At 41.0% G+C, this 22,603-nt stretch overlaps 1 protein-coding gene and 1 long non-coding RNA gene across 4 annotated transcripts in view; one reads left to right on the top strand and one right to left on the bottom strand.

Annotated features, from left to right (window-relative positions):
* CRACD (capping protein inhibiting regulator of actin dynamics) overlaps positions 1-22,603 on the bottom strand; it is a 72,557-nt gene that overhangs the window by 29,135 nt on the left and 20,819 nt on the right. For all 3 annotated transcript variants that reach the window (XM_086890099.1, XM_086890100.1, XM_023925188.2), the window contains exon 3: positions 7,136-7,301. Coding sequence is in view for 1 of the 3 variants with exons in the window: in XM_023925188.2 (XP_023780956.2) it covers positions 7,136-7,301 (166 nt within the window). In the remaining 2 variants the exon portion in view is untranslated. The remainder of the gene's footprint in view (positions 1-7,135; positions 7,302-22,603) is intronic.
* On the top strand, positions 6,283-12,360 carry LOC147653001 (uncharacterized). The gene is made up of 2 exons (XR_015287087.1): positions 6,283-6,435; positions 8,761-12,360. It is a non-coding gene; the product is annotated as an uncharacterized LOC147653001 (long non-coding RNA).

Here is a 22,603-nt window from a genome sequence, read left to right as displayed (position 1 = left end):
CCCAAAACTGCAGCTGACCAACAGCAGGAATACTCTGACTGTATTATTTTTTTGGAATTGCCTGATAAAACCTGAATTTCGGGAATGAAAGAAAAGAGCAACTGCTGAGGACAGTTCTGGTGGACTGTCTGGGACATGGCTGTGAGTGAAAGTCTTCCCCACCCTGCTGCAGAGCTGAGGACACTTTTAGGAATCTAGTCTCTCCTTCTGTCTGAAAACTTGCCAGCATTTCATTTACAGCTTCCTTTGGGGACACCAGGTCACGTGAAGCAGCTTGGCAGCTCCATGTGACCTGCAACCACATCACCACTGAAAATCCAGCCCTGTCTTTGACAAGCGCCCACAATGGTACCACTGGCAGGTTAGGACCATGCTAAGCACTTACAGCATCTCCAACATTCTACCAGACACCAACTGCTCTCTCCCTCATTCCCTCTCTCCCCCACCTCATTACAAGGCTCCACACATTTTTTTTCATAGATCTGAGGACAAGCATATCTGAAAGGTTTTGTTTCCATTTTTGTTTTCTTGTTGACTTGATAATAAAACATACTCCAAATTGTCAGAACAACATGAAACAAGAAACCCCACAGTGAATTAATGACAGACTGCTCCCTACTCTATCCCTTCAAAATACTTTGCAAATATGCTGACTATTTCAGAAGTGGGTGAATGAGCAGTTCTGCTAGCCACATGTCCAACAACTGGTAAAAATAGTTTAAGAATTTTGTTTAAATATCTATGTAGGCTAAAGAACATTGGAAAAAAGATATTCACACATTGTAGTAACCTAGTTTCTTTTACAGGCAAGTTGAAATAGCAGTTAAGGTGATTTCCAAGTGAGTTGTACTTTCTGAAAGGTCTCTTATTTTACTCCTTTGGAGCCCACAACCTTTTTACATTTTCCCAGTAGTGAATTTGACAGATTATATCACAAAGGTCCTTTTTCCGCTGCTTTTTTTTCACTTTGCTCATGTTCTACTTTTGGGAAGACTGAATTTCTTTTAAGTCATAATACAGTATGAATAATTGAGTTTCCTTTGCTGCTACCCATCTCTGAAGTTTTTCTCAGAAGTCTTTATACAATAACATCCTCACTATCCACATTTACAGACTGGTCTCCCTTCAATTAAAAGGCATGTCAGTATCAGGAGTGGATTTCAACAAATTCACAGCATGGCAGAGTTATGGGATACAGTCACAGCCATGGCTGAAGGTATTACAGTTTCAAACTTCCATATCACTTCCAAGAGACATGGGAAAACAGAGGCATCAGTTTATGAGCACTTCTGTTGATATTTCCAGTGATGACACTTCAGAGGCTGTTTGTGCTGAAAATAGTTGAATCATCATCTGACTCACTTTCAGAAACCTAAATTACATGAATTATGGATGTGATATATCAAAATACAAAGCACTTTTAACAGATCTTTAAATATGTTCTCCCTGAAGATGTGTTGCAACCCAAATATCATGTTCCAGTTTCAATTGCAGTACACAAATTTTCAAAACTAATTTTCTCCTACTGAGAGCAAAGTTGAATTCCATTTGCTCTTTATCCATTACTCATTATTGCTGAGTGCAATAATGTGTGTGTGAAGAAACTAGGAAATGTGAAACAAATCTCTCACAGTAGAATGGGACCACCCTGAGCCTACAGGAAAGGTCTTACTCCTCTCCCACAAAATGCAGGAAACAGAGACCCTCTTTGGACTCTTCCTCAGCCATCAGCTGCTATGGATCTATTTAGGAAGTGATTTTCCATCAGTTCTAGGTACCTCAAGTCAGGACTGGGTGAGGTATCACACTCTCTTTATCCTCCTCTCCATGTGCTCCCATCACCTCTTTTGTGCCTTATTAGTGGTCATTGTTCACATGAAACAATTCAGAGAAATGATCTGGTAATTAGAATAACCAAGTACAAAAAAAACCAATATATTAAAAGTCCCCCCAAAACATCAGAACTCAAAAATCCACACAAATTCCTGGTCTGGCTGAGCAAATCCTGACACAAGTTTCCATGCTAGCTGCGTATCTAGAGAGCTGGAAAGAGTCAGACATCAACCAACATTTACTGCTGTGGGACTGTACCCTTAACTACATCAGAGCATGTGCAGGGACACTTGCACAGAAAACAACATTATTGTATTGACACTGCTGGCTGTGATGTTTTTAGACCTGTGTTTCTCCAGAGCTATTTCTCCTCTTAAAGACAAATGTGTGATCTTTAAAAAGGGGAAGCTTTTCCAGAAAGAAGCTTTTCCAGAAAGAGCTGAGACCTCAGCTCTTATATAATCCCATGCTGGTGCATTACTGAAGTACACCAATTGCCTCTTTGGTGTGTCATAAATGTTCCTCCCACTCTGATATTAAAGAGATAGAAATAGAAACTGGAAAATAAAGGGAAAGAATGAGTTGTTCTGTTCTTTTATGTTTGTAGAGACCGACTCCAAAAAACCCAGAGTCTCATGACTTCCACTCTTTTAGATTTCCATTAGAAACCAATTCTGTAATCGTTAAAGATCAAAGTCAACTTTTTAACGTAAAACAATTTTTAAACAAAAAAGAAGTTTAAAATCATGCAAAGCAAGAATGAATTTGGTTTAGCCAGGTATTGACCCTTCATATAATCTCCTCAATGGAAACCAAGAACCACTTCCCAGAACATTACCTGAGGGAAATGACAGGTGCAGTGATAGGTTGCCTCTACTTGGTGTTTTGTTTTAAAAAAGAAATCTGATACAACATTTTGCATCTCCCATGAATGTCTTCAGGGCAGCTAGAGATGAAAAGCATAAATTGCATTTTCTAGTCATTCCAGAGATGCATTAATACTGTAATAGAGGAAAACAGATTGTAATTCTGAGCTTTATTTTTAGTGTCCTCTTTTTCATCTGCTGGAAAGAGAGTTTTGGTTCTAACACCTGGATGGGGAATATTGTTCATGCTGCAACATGAGTTAGAGCTGTGCTCAGACAGCAAATGACTTCATTGCATTAACAAACTCACAAACATGGGCCTCACAATCTGAACAGACAAAGGAGAGACTTTTTCAGTGGGGAATCTTTTTCATAAAGTAAACTAAGAGATCATTTCCGAATTCATTCTAAATATATATTCATATCACCTTCAGGAACAAATTCAATCAATTTCAGGGCACAAACTCTGGGAAAACTTTTCTCAGTACAGTTCAGTTTTTTCAGTACAGTTTGCCTGTTATGACCCATCCAAGTCCCACTGATGCCAACAATCAGTTGTGCAGCCACACTCAGAGTCTTTTCAAAGATATCACTCAGCATTATCTTATACAAAACTCCAGTCTGGTGTCATCAAGGGACCTGGAGCCTATGAACTTACCATAATTTATTTTTCTTAGAAGTAGAGATCAAGCCTAGCTTTAGTGCATCATGCTAATAATACAACTAAAATTATTATAATTAGGGGCATAAAAATTAACCATGGTTTTTCACCAAAAACATGTAATAAAATTTATTTTAAAAAATCCATGCAAATGGAAAACTGCAGCCATAACCCTATCTGTCCTGGAACATCCTCAACACACCTCATAACCCAGAAATAAGAAACTCTTTCCAGATGTACATGTCAGCTGACACAAGTAAGGAAAATCCAAGGTTTTTTTTCCTAAAACAAAATTTCTTACAATCTCCCTATGTTGCTTTGCTCTGCTTAAGCTTGAAGAGATACTTGCTTAAATCAGAGCTCCGGTAGGACGAAGCCTTCGGAAGAAGGTGAACACCAAATACCACAGAAACAAGGCACTTGCACTGGAGTCAAGAAGGCACTCAAAATGAGGCACTTAGAAAGGAAATCATGACTGACAAGTGCCAATTGCAGAAATACAGTTAATACACAGAGAAAAACGATTCCCAGTGTATGAAAACTGGATGTGACAGAGAGAAGGTTTCTTGGGAGCTCTTTGAAACTCCCAGATAGATCACTTTTTACTGTTGATCTAGATTTCTTCAAACAGAACTGCCCAATGCTGCAAGTAAAGGGGTCCCATTTTATGGGAGGCTGTCAAGACACTGAACTTTGCTCAGAGACTTTTTCCTGGAAGGTCAATGCTGTCTCACTTCAGTCCTAAACATCTGACAGGTCTAATTCCAGGTCCCTTGAAATACTGCATTCAGCCTAAGGAAAGGTAATCTACTGTACCCCAAATAAGAGAAATTTAATTCCCCACTCCCTCTGCACATCAAGCCAGAATGACAAACTTTAGTAGGGCACTGCACAGGTACCCTTTCAGGTCTGTCCTCACAATGCTTGCTCAGAAGTTGAGTATTTGTCAACTGTGACAAAAAAGGCAAATATAAAATCTTCTAACGTGCCAAATCATAGCCTCAGAACAGAAATTTCTGGAGACTTCAGTAAAGCTCCACAAACCTGTGGCACTGTCTTGTAGTCAGTACTTCTATCTCCCAGCCATTATGGTTAGGACAGAAAGTTAATGAATACAGTTTTATAAACTCAAGAAGGGCAATATAGAAAAGGGAGAAGGAATTCCAGTTTTCACAAGGCTGAGCAAGACAAACTGCAGCAGGAAACCTCCCACCTGGGTATTGCGAAACAACATAGATGAATAAAGAGGTTGAAGCGTGCATACATCAGGATACCAAGCAAGTTATTTGCATTTGATGAATCCAGGATGTAAGAAAGGATGGACAGACGGATCTCTCCGGCTCCTTCCAACTCAGCTAGTCAATCTACACCACATGTAGATTACCTCAATTGCTCCGGGCACGTCTGCATCACCCAGTCAGCACAGCCTCCATTAGAGATTCAGGTGGTAGCTGTGAGCAGGCTTGTAAGCCAATACAGCACTCTGTGAAATACTAGCTTAGGCCTGGGAAGCAATATAGATATCTTCTTCAGCCTTCACTCATTCATTTGCTTGTTTCCACCTTCCAGAAGCAGCTTCCTCCCTTAATACATTTTCAAAACAACCATCTCCTCTCCCCAAAACAAAGCTGAATGTCCACAGGACACATCTGTAGATAACAAATTCATGTACATTGCAGGCTGAGGAAGAAATATAACTTACTAAAGGAATGGGAACATCTCTGAGCTTTTATTGCAAAATTGGAGCTTTTATTAAGCTTTTTTAATCAGTTATTGTACATTCTTAAAGAATTTGAAGCAAATGGTTCACAAAACTTCTCAGGATTTTGCTTATGTAAATATACTACTAGTTATTTGTATTTAGTCTATTTCTGTATGAGTAGCGGAAAGTATGGCAATGCATTTACTGTCAGACAACTTGTAAACAACTATGTGTTAGACAGCCTATCTGGATTCAATTCATAAATGTTTGTAATTACAGTAAAGGCTAAAACATATAATGGATGGAAGACATATTGAAAACAGGCCAGAGTGACAAAACTAAGCTCCCAAAGCAATCGAATGCAGTGCACTGAACATTCATGTTTGTTGTAAAATTAATTAAGTGGCAAAAACTACCTGCAAACTGAAAATTATCATCAAATCTCACATTTGCACCGTGAAGTCTGACAGGAAAAACAGAACTTTGACTGAGTATTTCTAGCAGGCTAAAACCTCTCAAGAATCACAGAAATAAATGTTCCACTTGAGGTGAAACATGGGACCGTTCACATTTACTAATCCCCTCTGGTTTAAATTTTACAGTCTGATTTTTCCACCAGATACTAATTTCTAACGCTTTTGTTAATTAGAAAGACTAATAGGATTAAAAATGCAAACATTTAACAGTCTCAAACAAGGTCTGCCACACCTTCATGTCACTGATTGAGGAACAGGACAAGTTCCCATATCACTGTTTGTTTCTGGGTGCAGCACTGCATTTTCAGCTATGCCAAGTGGGAAATCCCTGATAGTGAGATGACGCTGTTTAGTTTGCTCGTGAGGGAAAAGGCACTAAAACCTCCCCCTGTGGCTTGGCATCGTGCACTCAGGTAATGCATCACAACGGGGCTCAGTCACTCCTCCAGCTGCACTGTGGCTATGCTCAGTGCTGCTTTTCTGAAAAAGCTGGGACGAGCAAAAGAGGTGTACAATATTACACCACAGAAACCAAAAGGAAACCTAATACACAAGGAATTTCACAGAATGGAATATAAAAAAATCCCCCAAATAAATAATTTTAAAAATTATATTTTCATAGGCACCATTAGAAATGTTGTTCCAAGGTCTAGGGTGATGTTTCTGATACACATTTCATTCTTGAGCAGAGGAATTTGGATTTTTTTTTTTTTACCCTTTCAGATGTCTTTGTTACACTTTCAGATACACTCCCCAGTGCAAACACTTCCTTTACTTCCAAAGGAGCAGGCTTTGGGCAGGAGCCAGCTAACCTCTCTGAGACGAGCTGTTGGAAAGTGAATTATTACTGACTCTGGTAGTTTGTGAATCTGGTCTCGGGGCATTGTTGCTATTGGGGTAAGAGTTTCTTTTGTTTGAGTTTTGTTTGTTTGTTTGTGTTTGTTTACTTTGGGGTTTTTTTTCCTAGTTAGAGATTGCTGACTTGTTTACTCTGTAGAGTTTCTTACTCCCACCATCCCCACAGAAAATTCTCACGCTGTTCTTCTGTCATCCTCTGTTGTCACCGGAATGTGATCTGATTTTCAGGTGCCTCTCTCCTCTCTGTTCCTTCTTCTGCTCTACATTCAAATTGGTCCAAAATAAAAGCAGCCTGTTTGTTGACCCCAATTACAGTGCAAAGATTATTTGGGATAGAGGGAAAAAGGATGTCTGTCCCAACCCGAAGACACCACCTTGCAGGGAAATGTATGCAATAAAGTATCTATAACAGCCAGTTCAAGTTTCCCTTTTCCCAGTTTTAAAAACAGGGATGCCATTAATACCTCTGCTCAGGTGTTCACCTGTTAAATCACAGAGCTGGATTCAAATTCATTTCTGCTTCCCCCTGGGATTTCTTATTCGCAGAGCAGCACACGCTCCCCTTAAGCAGCGAGATTTTGAGGTCTAAAGCAGCAGGTGTCAGAGCAAGGAGAGATGCACACGCTTCATAGCGAGCAGCGTACAAACTGCTGGCAGTCAGCAGAGGGGGATTCAGGTTTAGTTCCATTAGAAGCAGGGGGAGCGGGAGCTGTGTGTGCAGCAGCCGGGGCGCGCTTACCTCAGCCCGCTGCCGGGCTCCTCATCCGAGGAGCTCCCGTTGCAGATGTTGCCGAAGGAGTGGCTGGGCTTCAGTTTGGGCTCCTCACACTCCGAGGCGGGCTCTCTTTTCTTCCTCCTGCCGAAGAGCTTCTTGAAAGGCTGGAACTTGCCGGCCTTTTTCTTGTCTGCAGGTGAGAAGACAGAGCGGCGGGGTCTGAGGGAGGCTGGGAGGAGGAATGGGGTCAAAGAGCGATGGCAGCGCGGCAAGGCGGGCTGCTGGGCACGCGTCACTCCCACACGGCCGGGCAGGCCTGCTGCTGCCTCTGGGGGCAAACGCCTGCCTCCACAGAAAGGGCAATTCCCCGGAGACACAACGAAACACTGCCGTGGTTTCAGCTTTTATACCCCGGTTTTGACTGTTTTACCAAAAGACAAACGATGCTCACCCCGCTTTGGAAGGGGCTGGATCCTCTGCCTTGAGTTGAAAGCAATTGAAAGCAAAGAGCTTTGGGGTTTTAGTTGTGTGGCCTCATAACTAGGCAAGTCAATTTATAAATGAACAAAGAGAACAGAATGAATTTTTGTTGGTTCGTGCTGGGTTACCTCAATCAACATCCAGCTTTATATCAGAAAAGTCAATGGATTTCTCTGACTTTTTTTCTCCCCAGGTAACTGAGGACATAATTTGACCAGGCACTTTTTCCTTGAGACACTGACATTTTCAAAGCTACACCAAAAAAAAGCACAGCAAAACCACAAAACATACATGAAGACAGGAACAAGAAATAAAAAAGTTAATTAGGAAAAAGGTAACCTTTTTCCTTCCACCAATAACTGGAAAAATAAAGGCAGCTTCAAACTATTATCCCACACCTATTAAAAAGAAGTACCATGATTTTCTTGTTAACCACAGGTTAATTTCTCGGGGCTGGGATGAATCAAAGAATACATAAAACATACTGTTTTATTCCTCTTAGGCTTTACCTTAACTTTAACTACCTTAAAACAGTCTAGTTGGGTTTTTTAATTTGTTTGTTGTTTTGTTTTTTTTTAAATCCCAGCATTCAGCCTCCTATCATAACCTAGTTTGAGAAGCATCGTGTTGTACTGGTGACAAATATTTTCATGAGCTAATTACATTCCTGTATGTGCTTTTCTTGCAGGCTGTGTGCACACACTGCCTCAGCGTGCTCTACTCTTCTTGTGGGCTGGGGCTCAGCAGAAAGCCCTGGGTTGGTTGCAAAGTACATGCAGGCCCTGTAGGAAATTTTGACCAGGAAACCTGGAATATCTTCTGCAGTGCAATAGTATTCTTTTGTTCCACCTTGGGTTTTACACTCTACTCTGCCATACCTAAGCAGGGTAAAGCACATCTGGGTAACACACCATTGTAACCAGTGGAGGAATATCTGCAGGGTTTTCAGAGGGAGAAAATGTGTCCAAGCATATTTTGACCTGGCCACCTCCAGCGGTAAGTGGTTTCCAAACTAGCATAGTGCCAGAGAGCCTGAGTTGAACCCAGCATAGCATTAAACTTACGCACAGTTCATCTATCTGTATCTGATTATGGATGAAATAAGAAATCTACATTGAAACTACAAAGTCAAAGACACAAGAGATAATAATTCTACTCTTCCTTTACAGATCCATAAGAGGTTCACAAAAACGTAATTCTTCTTGGGCAGTCAGGATACACAGGTTTTTTTCAACTTCATTAAAACATCAGGGCATCCTAGTAACAGCATAAAAATAAAAAGCTGAATTACAAACTTCAAACCCAGGCCCAGCATCATAATTTTCCAATCCAGAATCACTGACTCACAATAAGCAGATGAGAAAAACAACAACTGGAACAGCAGTTTTACCAGTGTAGAAGAAAATGGGATATGGAAGATTACCTGTCACCCAGCCCTGCCTTCCATAAGCAGATCAACTCGCATCTCCAGCCAGACCAATTGCTTGCTGCTCAGTTCTGACTTCAGATATATGTAGAATGTATTTATATATAATAGAAAATATTCCTATATGAAATCCCTAGAAGACAGGCAGGCATTCAGGCAGAGAAGGAGAGAAATTACTGCTCTTGGCCACTGCTGCTCTGACTCTTTAAGAGCTTCAGAAACACCCGACTGCAAAAGACCATAAATCAAATGGTAGAGCATACAGGACACAAAACTGAGTAGAAGAGCTGTTTGTTCAGAGTTCTCACCTTGCTTCTTTCCTCAGCTTTCTCCAAAAGGGAGATGTCAATTTTGCTGGTTAATGTCGCTTACTGCATAAATCAATTCAACTACAGCATTTTTAAAAAAAGGTTCTCACCATGTCATCCATCCGCCTTACTCTTGTCCCCTCCTCTTTTCGAGATCTCCAGATCTAATTGTGAATTGCCTCATTGACTCTAAATCTACACTACTGATTCACCAACTATGAGTCTAATGTTGAATGAATGTAACAGGTCAACACAGCTTTCATTTCATCAAAATGGGTGAAAACCAACACACTTATCTGCAGCCAAGATCTGCTTTTGCCCATGTGATGTAACATGTCCCTTAGCTGTTTCCTTGCTGCACACCCATCATCACAGCTGTCACATTACTAAGCATGAATTCTTTAAATCAGAGTTTGTGACTCATTCCAAAGCCAAAGAACACCCTGCCCTGCACAGGCTGTGCATGCTGTTCTCCATCCTGCCAGGTTTCTAAGGAGGGAATGCCTGACCGCTAAGACAAAGTCTTTTTATGTATATTTTTCACAAGATCTTATGGAGGAAGATGTGGGATGATATTGCAGAGTGAAATGCTTCCTGTAGCAGTAAAACAAGTACAAAAAGTATTCCAAACATCAACAATGCAGCAGACAATTCTCTTCACAAAAGCCTTTTGAGTCTGTCATTCTCAAACAAAACTCATCCCTCCTGTCTGTCTCTACTGCTGAGAGAAAAAAATGGGATAGGAAAGGATGAAAGTTGGGACAAAGTTGATAGTTGGTGTCAACTTGCAACAATGACAATTGTTGGGAGAGCCAGAAAACAAGTCAGCTTACATGTGCCATTTGCTTGTCTCCTCAATCACGTTAATGGAATCCTACAGATTCAGCCCCAGGAGAACAGGGGAAATAAGCAATTAAACCTTTTTTTCCTGTCTGTTTAATAAGTCTATCTTGTTTGAATTGCTGTAAACAGTTAACAAGAAACCAGTTTTGAATCACAGAATAACATACGGTGTGAAGGCGACAGATAAACAAGGTTGGATACACTAGCTAGCATAACACAGCACATATGGTAGGCGTGCCCTTCTCAGCTACCAGAAGAGTAGCAGAGCAGATTAGAATAATCTGTAACCTGTCATATAATTTGTCAGATGCACAAAGACATGCAGTGCATAACACAGAGCCAGTTAAAGCAGAGAGCCTTGGCATCACATAGGCAGCACATGGTGCCTCCGCTCCCGCTGAGAGAGGGGAGCAGCTCCTCCTCTCACAGTTGCTCTTTCGAGCTCTCCAAGAAAGATGAAGGTGGGTGCAATGGCCTTTATTGCCAGGAAATCAGGCACAGCCTTTGGACTCCAGCTGGCAAAGTCTTATCGACATGCCAGCTGAAAATTCCCCATAAACTAGCTTGCAGTTTAATTGCTCCATTCAGGATTCCCAGGCTGTGACACCTTTCAAAAAACAGCACAGAATCCTCAACACAAGCATAGGCCAAACAAAGATTTAACTATCATGACTATAGAGAGATTTAAATGATTGGAAAGGGAGGGAGCAGTGTATCCCAGACAACAGGCAGGGGTGAGATTATGCCACTGGATGAGATAGAGGAGATGTCAGTGCCCCTGGAAATTTCTGAAAAACAGTTTTCAAGCAAAGCAAACTTAACATGAGAAGCAGAAAGACGCACATAATCACAGAAGAGACACCTAAATATTTAACAAGGTGTTGATTCCTTGCAGCTTTTCCTATTTACTGCTGCACTGGGAGCACTCACAGAACTGTGGATGAGGAAACCTGGGGGGCAGGTCATCTCTGAGAAGAGCTGACCAAGCACATGCATCAGGTGGTGGGTAGAAAGATGACTGCTGAGGAGAAAAATAAATAGAAGCAGGATTCATAGTGTCAATTTGAATTTTAAGTCACAATGACCAAGATTTTTCAAGCCCTAGTTTTGAAGTAGGATTTGCAAAGTTTTCAAGGAATTTTTTTGCTCATTATTTGTGAAATGAAGCACCTGTTTATGACACTTCTCGCAGTCTGAGATATTGAGCTGTCTCCAAAATTATGCGTTCTTTGTTAGTGAATTTAATGGCTATAAAATGTGGTGTAATAAACTAGATTAATGAGAATATGAATTATTTAATTGGATAGATATTTCTGTAATGAATTTAGGGAATGGAAATCCAAATGGATGTTACATTAAAAACTGTGTGGCAGAGAGAGGGTAAGTGGGCTGCTGGGCTGCAGGCCCAATACAGCAGCCAAGGTGGAAAAGGGGACTAAAAGATACTGTCAAGAGGGTGAGTTGACTGACATTTCTCATTGCATCTCTGCAACAGAAAAAGCTGCTATGGTACACATTGCCAGTACCACTGTTTAAAAAAACACCTCAATTTCAAGCTGATGGTATTCTTATTGATGCTCTTTTTAAAATAACACAGGATGTACCCACTACAATAACCACTGCCCAGTTGAGCCCTAGGTTGGCCAGGCACCTGCAGAAACTTCTTTGCTTTTCAGATCCCCACCAAAAAAGCTGCCTTCTTTCCCCCTTTCCCAGTCTATTCCAATGGCACAGAGCTTCTCTGGGCAAATTAGGATTGGCACTTGCTTCCCACTCACTCCACATCTCAGTACATCCACTTCTGTGAGACGCCAGAGATGCTCGTTTTTGCTGATAAATTTTCAGCGCTCCCTGGAGTGATGTTTCCACTCCTCCAGGGAAGGGAAATAAATTGTTCAGGGTCAAGGAGGAAGAGAGCAGGCTTTGCTCTGCTTAACCATGTTCTCATGTTTTAAAATAGGTGTGAGCTCCTGTACCTGTGGTAGCTCATCTGATCTCACTGGGAAAATTGGTTTCTGGACATATTCTGCTTTCATGACCTGCCCTCAATCCGTTGCCCTCTCTTCCATAGGTGGCTGGGGTTGATAGATGGACACAGTCCAAACATACAAAGCAGGCACAAACACCAAAGAACCCAAGGAAACATTTAAGAGAATACACAGGGAATAAAGATAGACATAAAAAAAAAAAAAGACTGAGGCTCAGATTCAATAATGCAACTTCTCAGAAATGGGTTCACCTCTGTCAGATATTCAGTGATAGCAGATAACAGTCATAAAGCTGACAGTATGCAATAGTCCCATGCTGACAGAGATAATACCACCTGACATAACATCAATACCTGAGAAACACTAAATGAAAACAAGATTGAGAGTTATCAAAGGCGTCAAATTGGCGTAGCCACAATGGTCTAATGAAACACCTAGGCAAAGCAAAGGAAACATAGTGGGCTATTACTTGCCTGTTTTTCCAAGAGTATCAGGTGATCTTACAAGAGATACTATTTCTTGCAAACCTTGTCCCAGAGAGGATGGGGTATTCTTGGATTACCTGATATAAACTAGTAATACTACCTAAAGTATCCATAACACAGGAAGAACGAATCTTATTTTCCAGAAACATCTATTTTCCCTTGCCATCTGCAGAAGCAAAAACATTTCCACAAAACCCAGCCCATTTTGTGATTTTTCTTTCTCCCAAAGACTGTATTTTCCACAGAAATCTTACGTACCTGAGACAGTCAGCTGTCAGGAGACACGTATGAATCATCATAATGGAATCTATTAATGTTCAAGCACCATCCAATATGCTTTATCGTTCAGAGCGACGAAAGAGTAATTTCGACATCTCTGGATACAACAAGGAATTACTCTCTTGAAGGTAAAAGGACTGAACCTCCACTGCATGAGGTTTGGCATAGTGGTCTTTACAAGCAACAGAAAAATATGAATGAAGAGGAATAAATAAAATTTTTTAAATGTTTGGATGACATTAAGAAGAAGAACTAGAGCTAAGTAAATATCCACTACTTCAGTCTCATTTACTGTGGCAAAAGTCTCATTTCTGAGCTCCTGCTCTCTTTTCCCCACCTTCTAATTAAAATCTTCCCAGACAGTCTTTGTATTTGTGCCTTCTATTTTCATCAAGCATCACAATGAGTGGTCCTAGAGGTCAGAGAGCCTCATTCATCCTAAAACCATTTGTTTTAACACTGACATTCTGACTTCTTAATCCATCCCACTGCCATCCTTGGGCAGCACCTTTGGGACAGAGAAGACACTGCTCTCCAAAATACAAAGCCAGACCTGGAGCAGGTAGCTCACTTTGGGAATGTGTGAGGTAGGCTGGGGATAGCAGACACTCCCAGCAGGGAAGACAGTATGAGAAAATTAGTATAAACTTCAGGAGCAAACCCTACTGAGGCCAGGGAGTTTTCTTCTTCCAGGGGAAAGCCCTGGTTACAGGCTTCACAGTGAGTAGCCAGAGGGTATAAAAAAAGTTGGAATTTGTGTCCTGAGGAGAGTAAGGATGGGTAGAGGAGTTCATACCTATGAGGACATCTGAGAAAGGGTTCAGTAAATGCAATAGATGGTACCGAGATGCTGGGCTGCATTGCAGAACATACCCGATAAGATAAAACCTTCTTATTACAGCTCTGGGCGCAGTGATGCATGTGAGACTTTTAGAAAGGAGGAGACTGCAATAGCTTCTGATTCACCAACAAAATATTACGTAACAGAAGGGAGAAAGCTTTGTTTTACTAGTGGAAGGTTTACTAACTCAAGTTATTAATGATGGGAGATCCTTTTGGTGTGCTGGGTTTTATCTGATGTTTCCAGAGCTGCTTGAAACATTTGATGTCAATCAATAAAGAGATGTTGGATCACTATTTCCTTCTCAGAGAAAAAGGAAAAAAAAAGGTAAAACATGGGATTCCTTCAGTAGGTTAATTTATTATGTGGGAAAATTCCTGATTGAAAGAAGTCCTGGCCATGCTGCATATGGAAAGATAAACCTCCCTAAGGTAAAGCTACTTCCCTGAGGCCCCATGTCAAAGCAGTCCAAAGTCCAAGGAGCACCACGTGCACTGCACAAACAGCTCCCACTGCCCCTCCCCAGCTGCCAGAGGTCATTTATACCTCCTCAAGGCTGGCACAGGCTTCTGACAGACCAGGATCCTACACTCCAATCACAATTTGCAAGATCATTCTTGCAAGGCATTGTGTTACAATTTTTCATGGAACATGAAACATTTTCCATTTTTCATTTTTTCATGGGAACAGTTTTTCATGCCTCTCCAGCTCTAAATAAATCCTGTATTGCACTGGTCAACATTTTTAGATCCATACCACCTCCGCTTTTCCACTGGTGAGAGGAGGAGTATTTCACCACCACAGAAACTATTGTCATACCATAGCAAATGTTAATTTCCATGAAGATAGCATGAAACTCATTGACCAGACCTCTTCAGTGATAAGGCAGAGGTGTTACTAGCATGCTGCTGTGTTCCACCAATAAGAAAAAGCCGAGAAGCATCCTGACCTCAAAGGACAGTCATAGTGCTGTGCCGGGAAGTCTGGATGGCTGGAGGACTGGGATAACTGGGATAGAAATGAGTGGAAGTGTTATGTACAAACTCATTCCTCTAGGGCCTGTTGCTGAGATGTCCCAGATTAGCTAGAAATGGGTGAGAAGACAGATGTGACCACTCCAGCTGATCACAGGATAATTATAAGCCAATACTGTGGTGCTGATGTAAATGCTGAGTGTCCTCCTTCAGAAAGGGCTCTGGGGAGTGGCAGGGTTACTGCCCAAGCAAGGGGCTGGAGATCCCACTGACTAATAAATCACTAGGGGCTAACAAATCGAAGCTGTAAGAAAGCAGGTACATCCAATATATTTTAGACTGGGATTTGGATTTTTTTCCTTTTTTTTTTTTCAAGGGAAACAATAAACTAATACTTTACTGAGTCATTATGACACAAAACAATTTTTTTCTTCAATGACACATAAAGGCATTATTATATCCAATATTATTGGATAAAAATTTCATGTCATGGTGCAAAACCAAATACACTATTTCTGCTTTTAATGCCTAATACAAATTGAGACCAATACAGACATAGATACTCAGAGTGATTTTTTTCACTTTTGCACAGTTTTAGTATAACATAATTTACAGTGACAAACGTATTTGAATTTTAAATTTTCAATTCAGATGAACTGCTAGAATATTTTAGATAGGTCAGATTAAATGAATCAATTTTTCATTTTATGAATTTACCTACTCCCCAGTCATAAGAGATGTTATCGGGTTTTCTTGAAACTATCAATATACCTTTTGAGTTAGGGCAGCTCCATGATGAAGTAAAAATACATTTTAAAAAGTTCCAACATAGTTCTACATGTAGCTCTAAATGAAGGAGAGGGAGATTAGGAGAAGGGGAAACCCCAACAATTACTTTATGCCTGTGTGTTTTCTTTCAAAGTTCTGAGAATTATAAAGTGATATAGAAAACACAGTACTAAAAGGAGTCTTATTCTAAGAAAATTATGAACTACTCCAGAGGACATATTAATTTAATAAGTTCTTCATTAAATTTTATAAGGGTAAAGGTGAACAGAAGGCAGTAAATCCACCTCCCCTCCCCAGATTTAAGGAACTAAAATGTCTGGATCATCTCTAAATTTGCTATGAATCACAAGACCCCCTTATTTGAGCTACCTGAAAGCCAAGCTAAATCTGACCTCATGTTGAATATGTCTAAAAGAACTAAAACAACTTGTGCTGATCTCTGATTTCACAGAATTAAATCATGCTGTTGTGGTTTACAGCTGCATAGCAAAATAAAGAACATAAACTATATCTTAAGAAAAGATCTGCATAAACCATAGCAATCACTAATTCTCCAGCAAGCTTTGATAGAAAACAAAAACCAAAGTCAATGCTTGCATGGTGAAAACCACAGTGAAGAGGAGCATGGAGCTGGGAGAAAGAAAGAAGCATGGAGCTTTGTCTGAGGTTCTTTTAATCTTATGGAGGAAGCAAAACCTCAACTTCCTTATTCTGTTGTGCAGGGTAGACAGAAGGAATCGTGGCACTCATTCCCCAGGCTGGCATAACCCCAAAATATCATGTTCTGTGTTCCACTCCAGAGCCTGGAAGGACCGTGCTCTCAATGGAGCCATCTCTGCTCCTGGAGCTGTGCAAAGCTGTGGCAGAAGGACACCTTTGGCTCCTCAATGCTCCCCCTGTGCCTTCCTGCTGCATGCTTCCCTTTCCCAAACACCCTGCCAGGCTCACTTGCTCCTTCTGACAAACAGATTCTCTGATACTGACACAAATTGTGGCCATATTAATATTTGGAGCATCTGTCTTGAGTCCATAAATCTCCTATTTAACAAACGTCTGGATTTTCATTGTCTGAGCAGCTTTCCCTGCATACACGGGCCCAGATTATCGTCCTCCTCAGGAGGAGCAGGCACTACACTGGGATGCTCTCTGTGTTGTTCAGGACAAGATTTGCCTTCTGGGCATGTCAGCAGGAGAGGATAGTCAGCTATCTGTGTGTAGCCTGCAGCTCCTCCTGCCCCTCTTGCAGCTTCAGCATCACAGCCTCTCACCTTGGTGCTGCACAGAGAACCCTGCTGTGCTTCCACCTCTTCTGCTGACACTCCTTTATTCCAGTCTGCACTGGATCACCCTTTTGAGCATCAGGGTCAGATGGCCATTTCCAGTTTTTTTCAGAAATTGCTGGTTTCTGTAACATAGACCACTATCAGCTGAAGGATGAAATGGATGTCTTAATATTGATTGGAATGTTATAAAAAAGAGCTCCACCTGAGCCAGCGCTTAACCAACACTGTTAGCAGCAATTTCAGAAACAATATTTTGAGCAGTTAAACAGACCATGGATATAAAACTGATCATCATTATTAATCACTAATTGTACACTGCACACACCCAACCTAGCTCCTTATCCATCACCTGTTCCCATACAGTGAGCAGGCAACAGGCTGAGGCACAAAGACAAATCTCAAACAACTTTTATGCAGAAAGAGCAGATTAAAGACATGACCAGGGACACGCAACTGCTTTCCCACATCTGCATTTGTGCCCTCAGCCTGGGTTGTCTTCACCACCCAGGCCAAGCACAGACAAAAGATGCAAGTAAGACATTTTTGTGATAGGAAGAGGACTGTAAATCTTCAAGGTGAAGTTCTGGCAACTTTCTCAAACACTAAATCTGCTCTGGAAAAGGAGCTTATAGTTGACTCAATTCCTTGTCTTGTCATCAATGTACCAAAATATACAGAATAATAAGAGTGAAGTGATTGGTTTGTCTTTGCTTTCCAGAATTAAAACTAGATGAGCAAGACATCACTTGAAGTGCTTACTGACTGAAAACCAGAAATCTGATGAAATTTAACCTTTTAGACCTACCTATTCTTCTGATATTTGCAAAACTTACAGTAGTCACTTCATAGAACAGTCAGATATATTTTGCCATCAAAGTTACTTGGCTAACACTGAGTATATTAACATATAACAGTAGTAAGTAGAAGCAGTGTTATTCTAAAAGTCAACCAAGTAAGATTTCTGCTCCAAATAGAAATATTAAGAAAGGGTTCTTTATAAATTCTGTGGCATCAAAATACAAAAAAAATTCCATCATACTACTGTGATGCTAAATGAAATCTCCCCCTCTGTTCTATTCTATGAGGCTAGAATAAAATTAATTACTCATGACGAAGCAGAATTAAAGAGAAGAGAAGCAGCCATAAAGAGATGATACTCCAGCATTTATAAACTTAAACATTTTTAAAAAATCTAAAATAGTTCAAATCCAAAATGGCACAAAATTTTGCACAAAAGCACAACTCTCCCTATTCCTGAGCTAAGACAACCAGATATTTCCTTTTAAAACATCTTGCCTTTAGGTAGCAAGAGCAAAGAGAAAATATTTCCTATTTTCATGCCGTTTTGGTTCCAGGCGAGGATTTGCCAGGCCAGGATGTGACTGATCACACTAATCACACATCGTTTCACTGTGCTGAGAATACAAAGCATTATTATCATTACACTGGAGAAATACATCAAATTTAGCCACACAAGGTGAACAGGATTAAACTTCACTGAGAAAGGAGACAGCGCTTTCTCTGAAACATCGCTTACCCACATTGGAATTTATTTACCATTTATTATATGCCAGAACAAAGAATGGAGGGGACTCAGGTGGCCATGCAGATCACAAGATCCCATGTGCTACTGAGGATGGTTAAATGCAACTGTAGCCAAGGGAATTTAATGCATTGTAGATGGCAGGATATGACATCATGATGGCCCCTTGAGTGAAAACTATTGAAGTATGTAGTTTGTAAGCCTTGGAAAGACACTGGGAGTGCAGGTTGTGTCTGTCGTTCTCTGAGGGGCTACAGCAGCTGTGACAGTCGCAGGGACCAGCCAAGTGCTACGTCTCATGATGCCACATCATTCCAGAAAATGCTACTTGTACAGGGTGTCTTTTGGCAGATCAGATACCTCCCAGCTGCTCCAGTCCAATGGCAAGACCAAGGAACAGGTCCTGGCTCTGACTAGTGCCAGGGTCTCTGTCTAACATGGGTGGAAGCTGGGGTCCATTTCAGCAGCTCTGAATACTTGTTTCCTAGCTGCTGAAGCAAATTTTGGATCCCTGCAAACAGCTTGATACAGACCTGGATGCCCTGACTGTCCAGTTAAGGGAAGTTCACAGTGAGAGTCAGAAGAAGCCCATGTTGTATTTATCTCCCTTCCTCAGCTGTTTTTCTGACATCACACACCTTACACCCTGCATAATCACCTTTCACCTGACTTTCACCCCTGCTCTACTCGTAAAACTCAAGGTCCAAGAGCACTCACTGTAAAAAAATAGAGAGCAGGTTTGGGAAAGGGCTGGGGCCAGAGGGGAGATGTGAACACTAACTGAGTTTTTACTTGCTTTGTATCTATTCTTAACTTACAAGACTACAAGTGCTCTGTAGCTGAATCAGATTTTTTCCATCTCTGTAAAGCATCATCTATGGTTACAGTAACGCATGCAAGTTTGAAAAGAATTCTAAGACTACAAATATAATAAACAAGATGAAAGTTTTTAATATAATCAGTTTCTATTATGTGGTCAACTGTCCTCAAGAGATGCTCACATGTCTCTCAGTGACATATTTTGACACTGAGATAACACAAAACATCCCAAAGTAAATCTAAGTTCTACTTTTTGAAACCTTGCTCACATGAATGTTTCTGAAAGATTTGTCAAATATGAGTATGGAAACAGCCATAGCTGTTGTTTTGTCCAGTGGGCATAGAGAAGAGGAAAAGTAACACTTACATCTAAAAGTCCTGGGTGAAGAGAACATCCATTCCTGTGCTCTGTGTTGGCCCGGACCTCTGTTAGATCCCCAGATCCTCATATCTAGTTTTCTGCATTTTCAGAAAAATCCTGATGCTCTAAATGACTGTGCTAATCTTGATCATTCTTTTAAAGAGCAGAGCTGAAGCCCAAAAGCCATATGTGCAATAACACCCACCCAGGACAGTCAGAGGAGAGAACCATTTAATTTAGATCTATGAAATGACAGCACTGACAACAATAGGAGGGTAACTTTACACAGTGTACAAGTTAAGCTTAGGCTTCTCCCACCCCTTCACCCCTCTTTTTGACTTTTTCAGACTAAGTCCCACATATCAGACGGAAGAAAGAAAAATGCCAGTTGAGGGGTAGGAATACGTTGTAATGCCAATGCAGATGTATCATATCCTCCAGGATTTTTCCACCAGAGGATATGTCTCAATTGCAAGAAAAAACACATTCCTTCCCTTTCTTTTTCCTCCTCTTACACTGTAGATTGTTTGAAGACAAACCCTAACATTAACAAACACACTACATCAGAAAAAAATAGGACACTATCCAGATATTCTGGGTTTTAGTTAGGCTTGATTTATCAGGTATGTCTCTGTCTGATGGTAGAGAGATGACATATATCACAGGATATGGATTGTTCATAATGTATTTGCAGAAAACATTACTCTGAACAAATGCAATTTGTTCTGCTTTAGCCACAATTAATACTTCACATATCTTCTCTCTGGCTGATGAACTTACACAAACAGTTAAAGTGTTTCAGACTGTAAACTGAAAATTAGCTAATGGCAACTGATCTGCATCACCTGAGAAATCACTGGTTTATTGATGTTCAAACAAATGTTCAAACAAAATGAGTCCAGTCACTTACATGTACATGAAACTTATCATGTACTTGCATACAGTAGATCACCAAAGAATTTGGAAAAAAAACTTCTGGAAGAATGCATACCTGGTGTTATATATATACATACATACATACATACATATATATATATATATACACACATATATGTATATATATTCATTAATCAGGAGGGCAGCTGTCACTTATTTTTAAGGTGCCATTTTGGAAATCACAGTCAAACATGTGACTAAAAAATATTAGAATATCTGTACTTGGATTTGGTAAACAGATTCCTGTAAGGGCATCACCCACATTGTATCATAAAGCTTCACTAGTGGTAAGGCAATCCATAGAGTATCTGGATACCCACTTAATCAAACAAGAGAAAATAAGAGAGCAGTGAGATTTTGCAGAATCACAGAATCATTTAGGTTGGAGAGGACCTTTGAGATCATCAAGTCCAACCTATGACCTAACAGCACCTTCTCAACTAGACCATGGCACTGAGTGCCACATTCAATCTTTTCCTTAACACCTCCAGAGATGATGACTTCCCCACCTCCCTGAACACCCATTCATTCCAATGCCCAAGCAACCCTTCTGTGGAGAACTTCTTCCTAATGTCCAGCTTAAACCTCCTGTGGTGCAGCTTAAGACTGTCTTCTTGTCCTGTCACTGGTTGCCTGGGAGAAGAGACCCACCTGGCTACAGTCTCCACTACTTTGTAATAAACAGCTTCTTGAATGGCTTTTAAAAATACTTCAATATTTTCACTAAGTTCTTCTAAAAGCAGAGGGAAGTGTTTTCACCAGATTTATTTAAATAAAGCATTCAGAACAAAGTGCAAGTGGACACTGAGTAGAAGCTGAAATGGGCTATCTACCTGTATCTGCTCCTCCTCACGGTGCTTTGGGGATCTGTACATCCACAGAACTGATAGCCAGCTGCGAGCCTTGCCAGCTGGCCAGTGTTTCAGCCTGGCAACTCTTAAGGCAGTCCACTGTTGCATGGACACCACATGCACTGCACATCACTGTAAAAGAGACTAAAAGCCCCTTAACCAAAGGATTTGAAATTAGCTGGGACCAAGAAAGAGGGAAGAAAGGACAGCTGTTAAAATGCGTGCAAGGTCCCAGGAAGGATCAGAGGATAGAGCATTCTGTGTTGCTTCCTTGTAATAGCAAATGTTCAGTCAAACTGTCTGCCACAAAACTTCCTGTAGAAAAGTCCTCAGAGCCCCCAAGAAACAAACTCTGAAGGACCTCACCCTTTGCAGCCATGGTGGAAACACTGTGCTGACAGCACAGCAGGATCCCAAGGAGCAGCTCTAAACACCTCTGTCCTAGGGAGCACACATAGAGGCACCACCAGCATTGCTTGGCCTCCACCAGAATCAGCCCAAACTGAAGGGGGAAGGGGCTTGCTTTGCTTTGTTTCTTTTACTGAAAACAGTTTTTGTTCCAAGATCCACAGTAGGTAAAACAAGACGACCTCAAGGTGTTGATGGGCAAGGCCTTGCCAAACCAGGACTTTGCTCCCTTCTGCTGGAATGGGCTCCATACCATAGTTTGTGAGTGCTGAGGAGCTGAGCTCACTGTGAGCAGCTGTGTCTCCCTGCCCTGCCCTACTGGACCATGCCACCAGACCAGTAAGGTTTGTTTGTACCTGTTCTTCAGGATAGCCCAAGCACCCTCTGCAGTGTCAGCCTCTTATTATCCTCCAGCACCTGGATCATCAGCTGGGGCAAGGGCAGCCACAGAGCAGCTGGTCATCCCTGCTTTAGGCTATGTTGGGAAATGGGACAGGCACTCTGCTCCACAGGATAAAGAGGACACCTCATTTAGGGAAACAGCATTCCAGAATAAGAATTAAATGTAGTCTGTCATGAGAGAAGAACATGAAGAGATTGCATCTTTGGAGTAAGACGACAAGATTTTAATCTCACTATCTAGTAAAAAACCAGTAAACAAGAGGACAAAAGTCAACTTGGTTGAGATGTCTAATCAGTTAATGAAACATTTTACTGGAAGTATAATTTTACAGGTATAGCAAAGCAAGAGGTACTAATTAGTTGCAGCTCATTAAGTGCAAAGTGTTTAGTAATTTAGGAAAAATGAATGCAGACATGGCAAGGTTGGTACAGACAAGAATTCCACATAGCTGAGTGTCACATTTCCAACAGCAGCC

Source organism: Cyanistes caeruleus, chromosome 5 (assembly GCF_971803275.1).
Source record: "Cyanistes caeruleus chromosome 5, bCyaCae1.hap1.1, whole genome shotgun sequence".
Classification (NCBI taxonomy): Eukaryota; Metazoa; Chordata; class Aves; order Passeriformes; family Paridae; genus Cyanistes; species Cyanistes caeruleus.
This window is presented reverse-complemented; position numbering and strand designations above follow the sequence as displayed.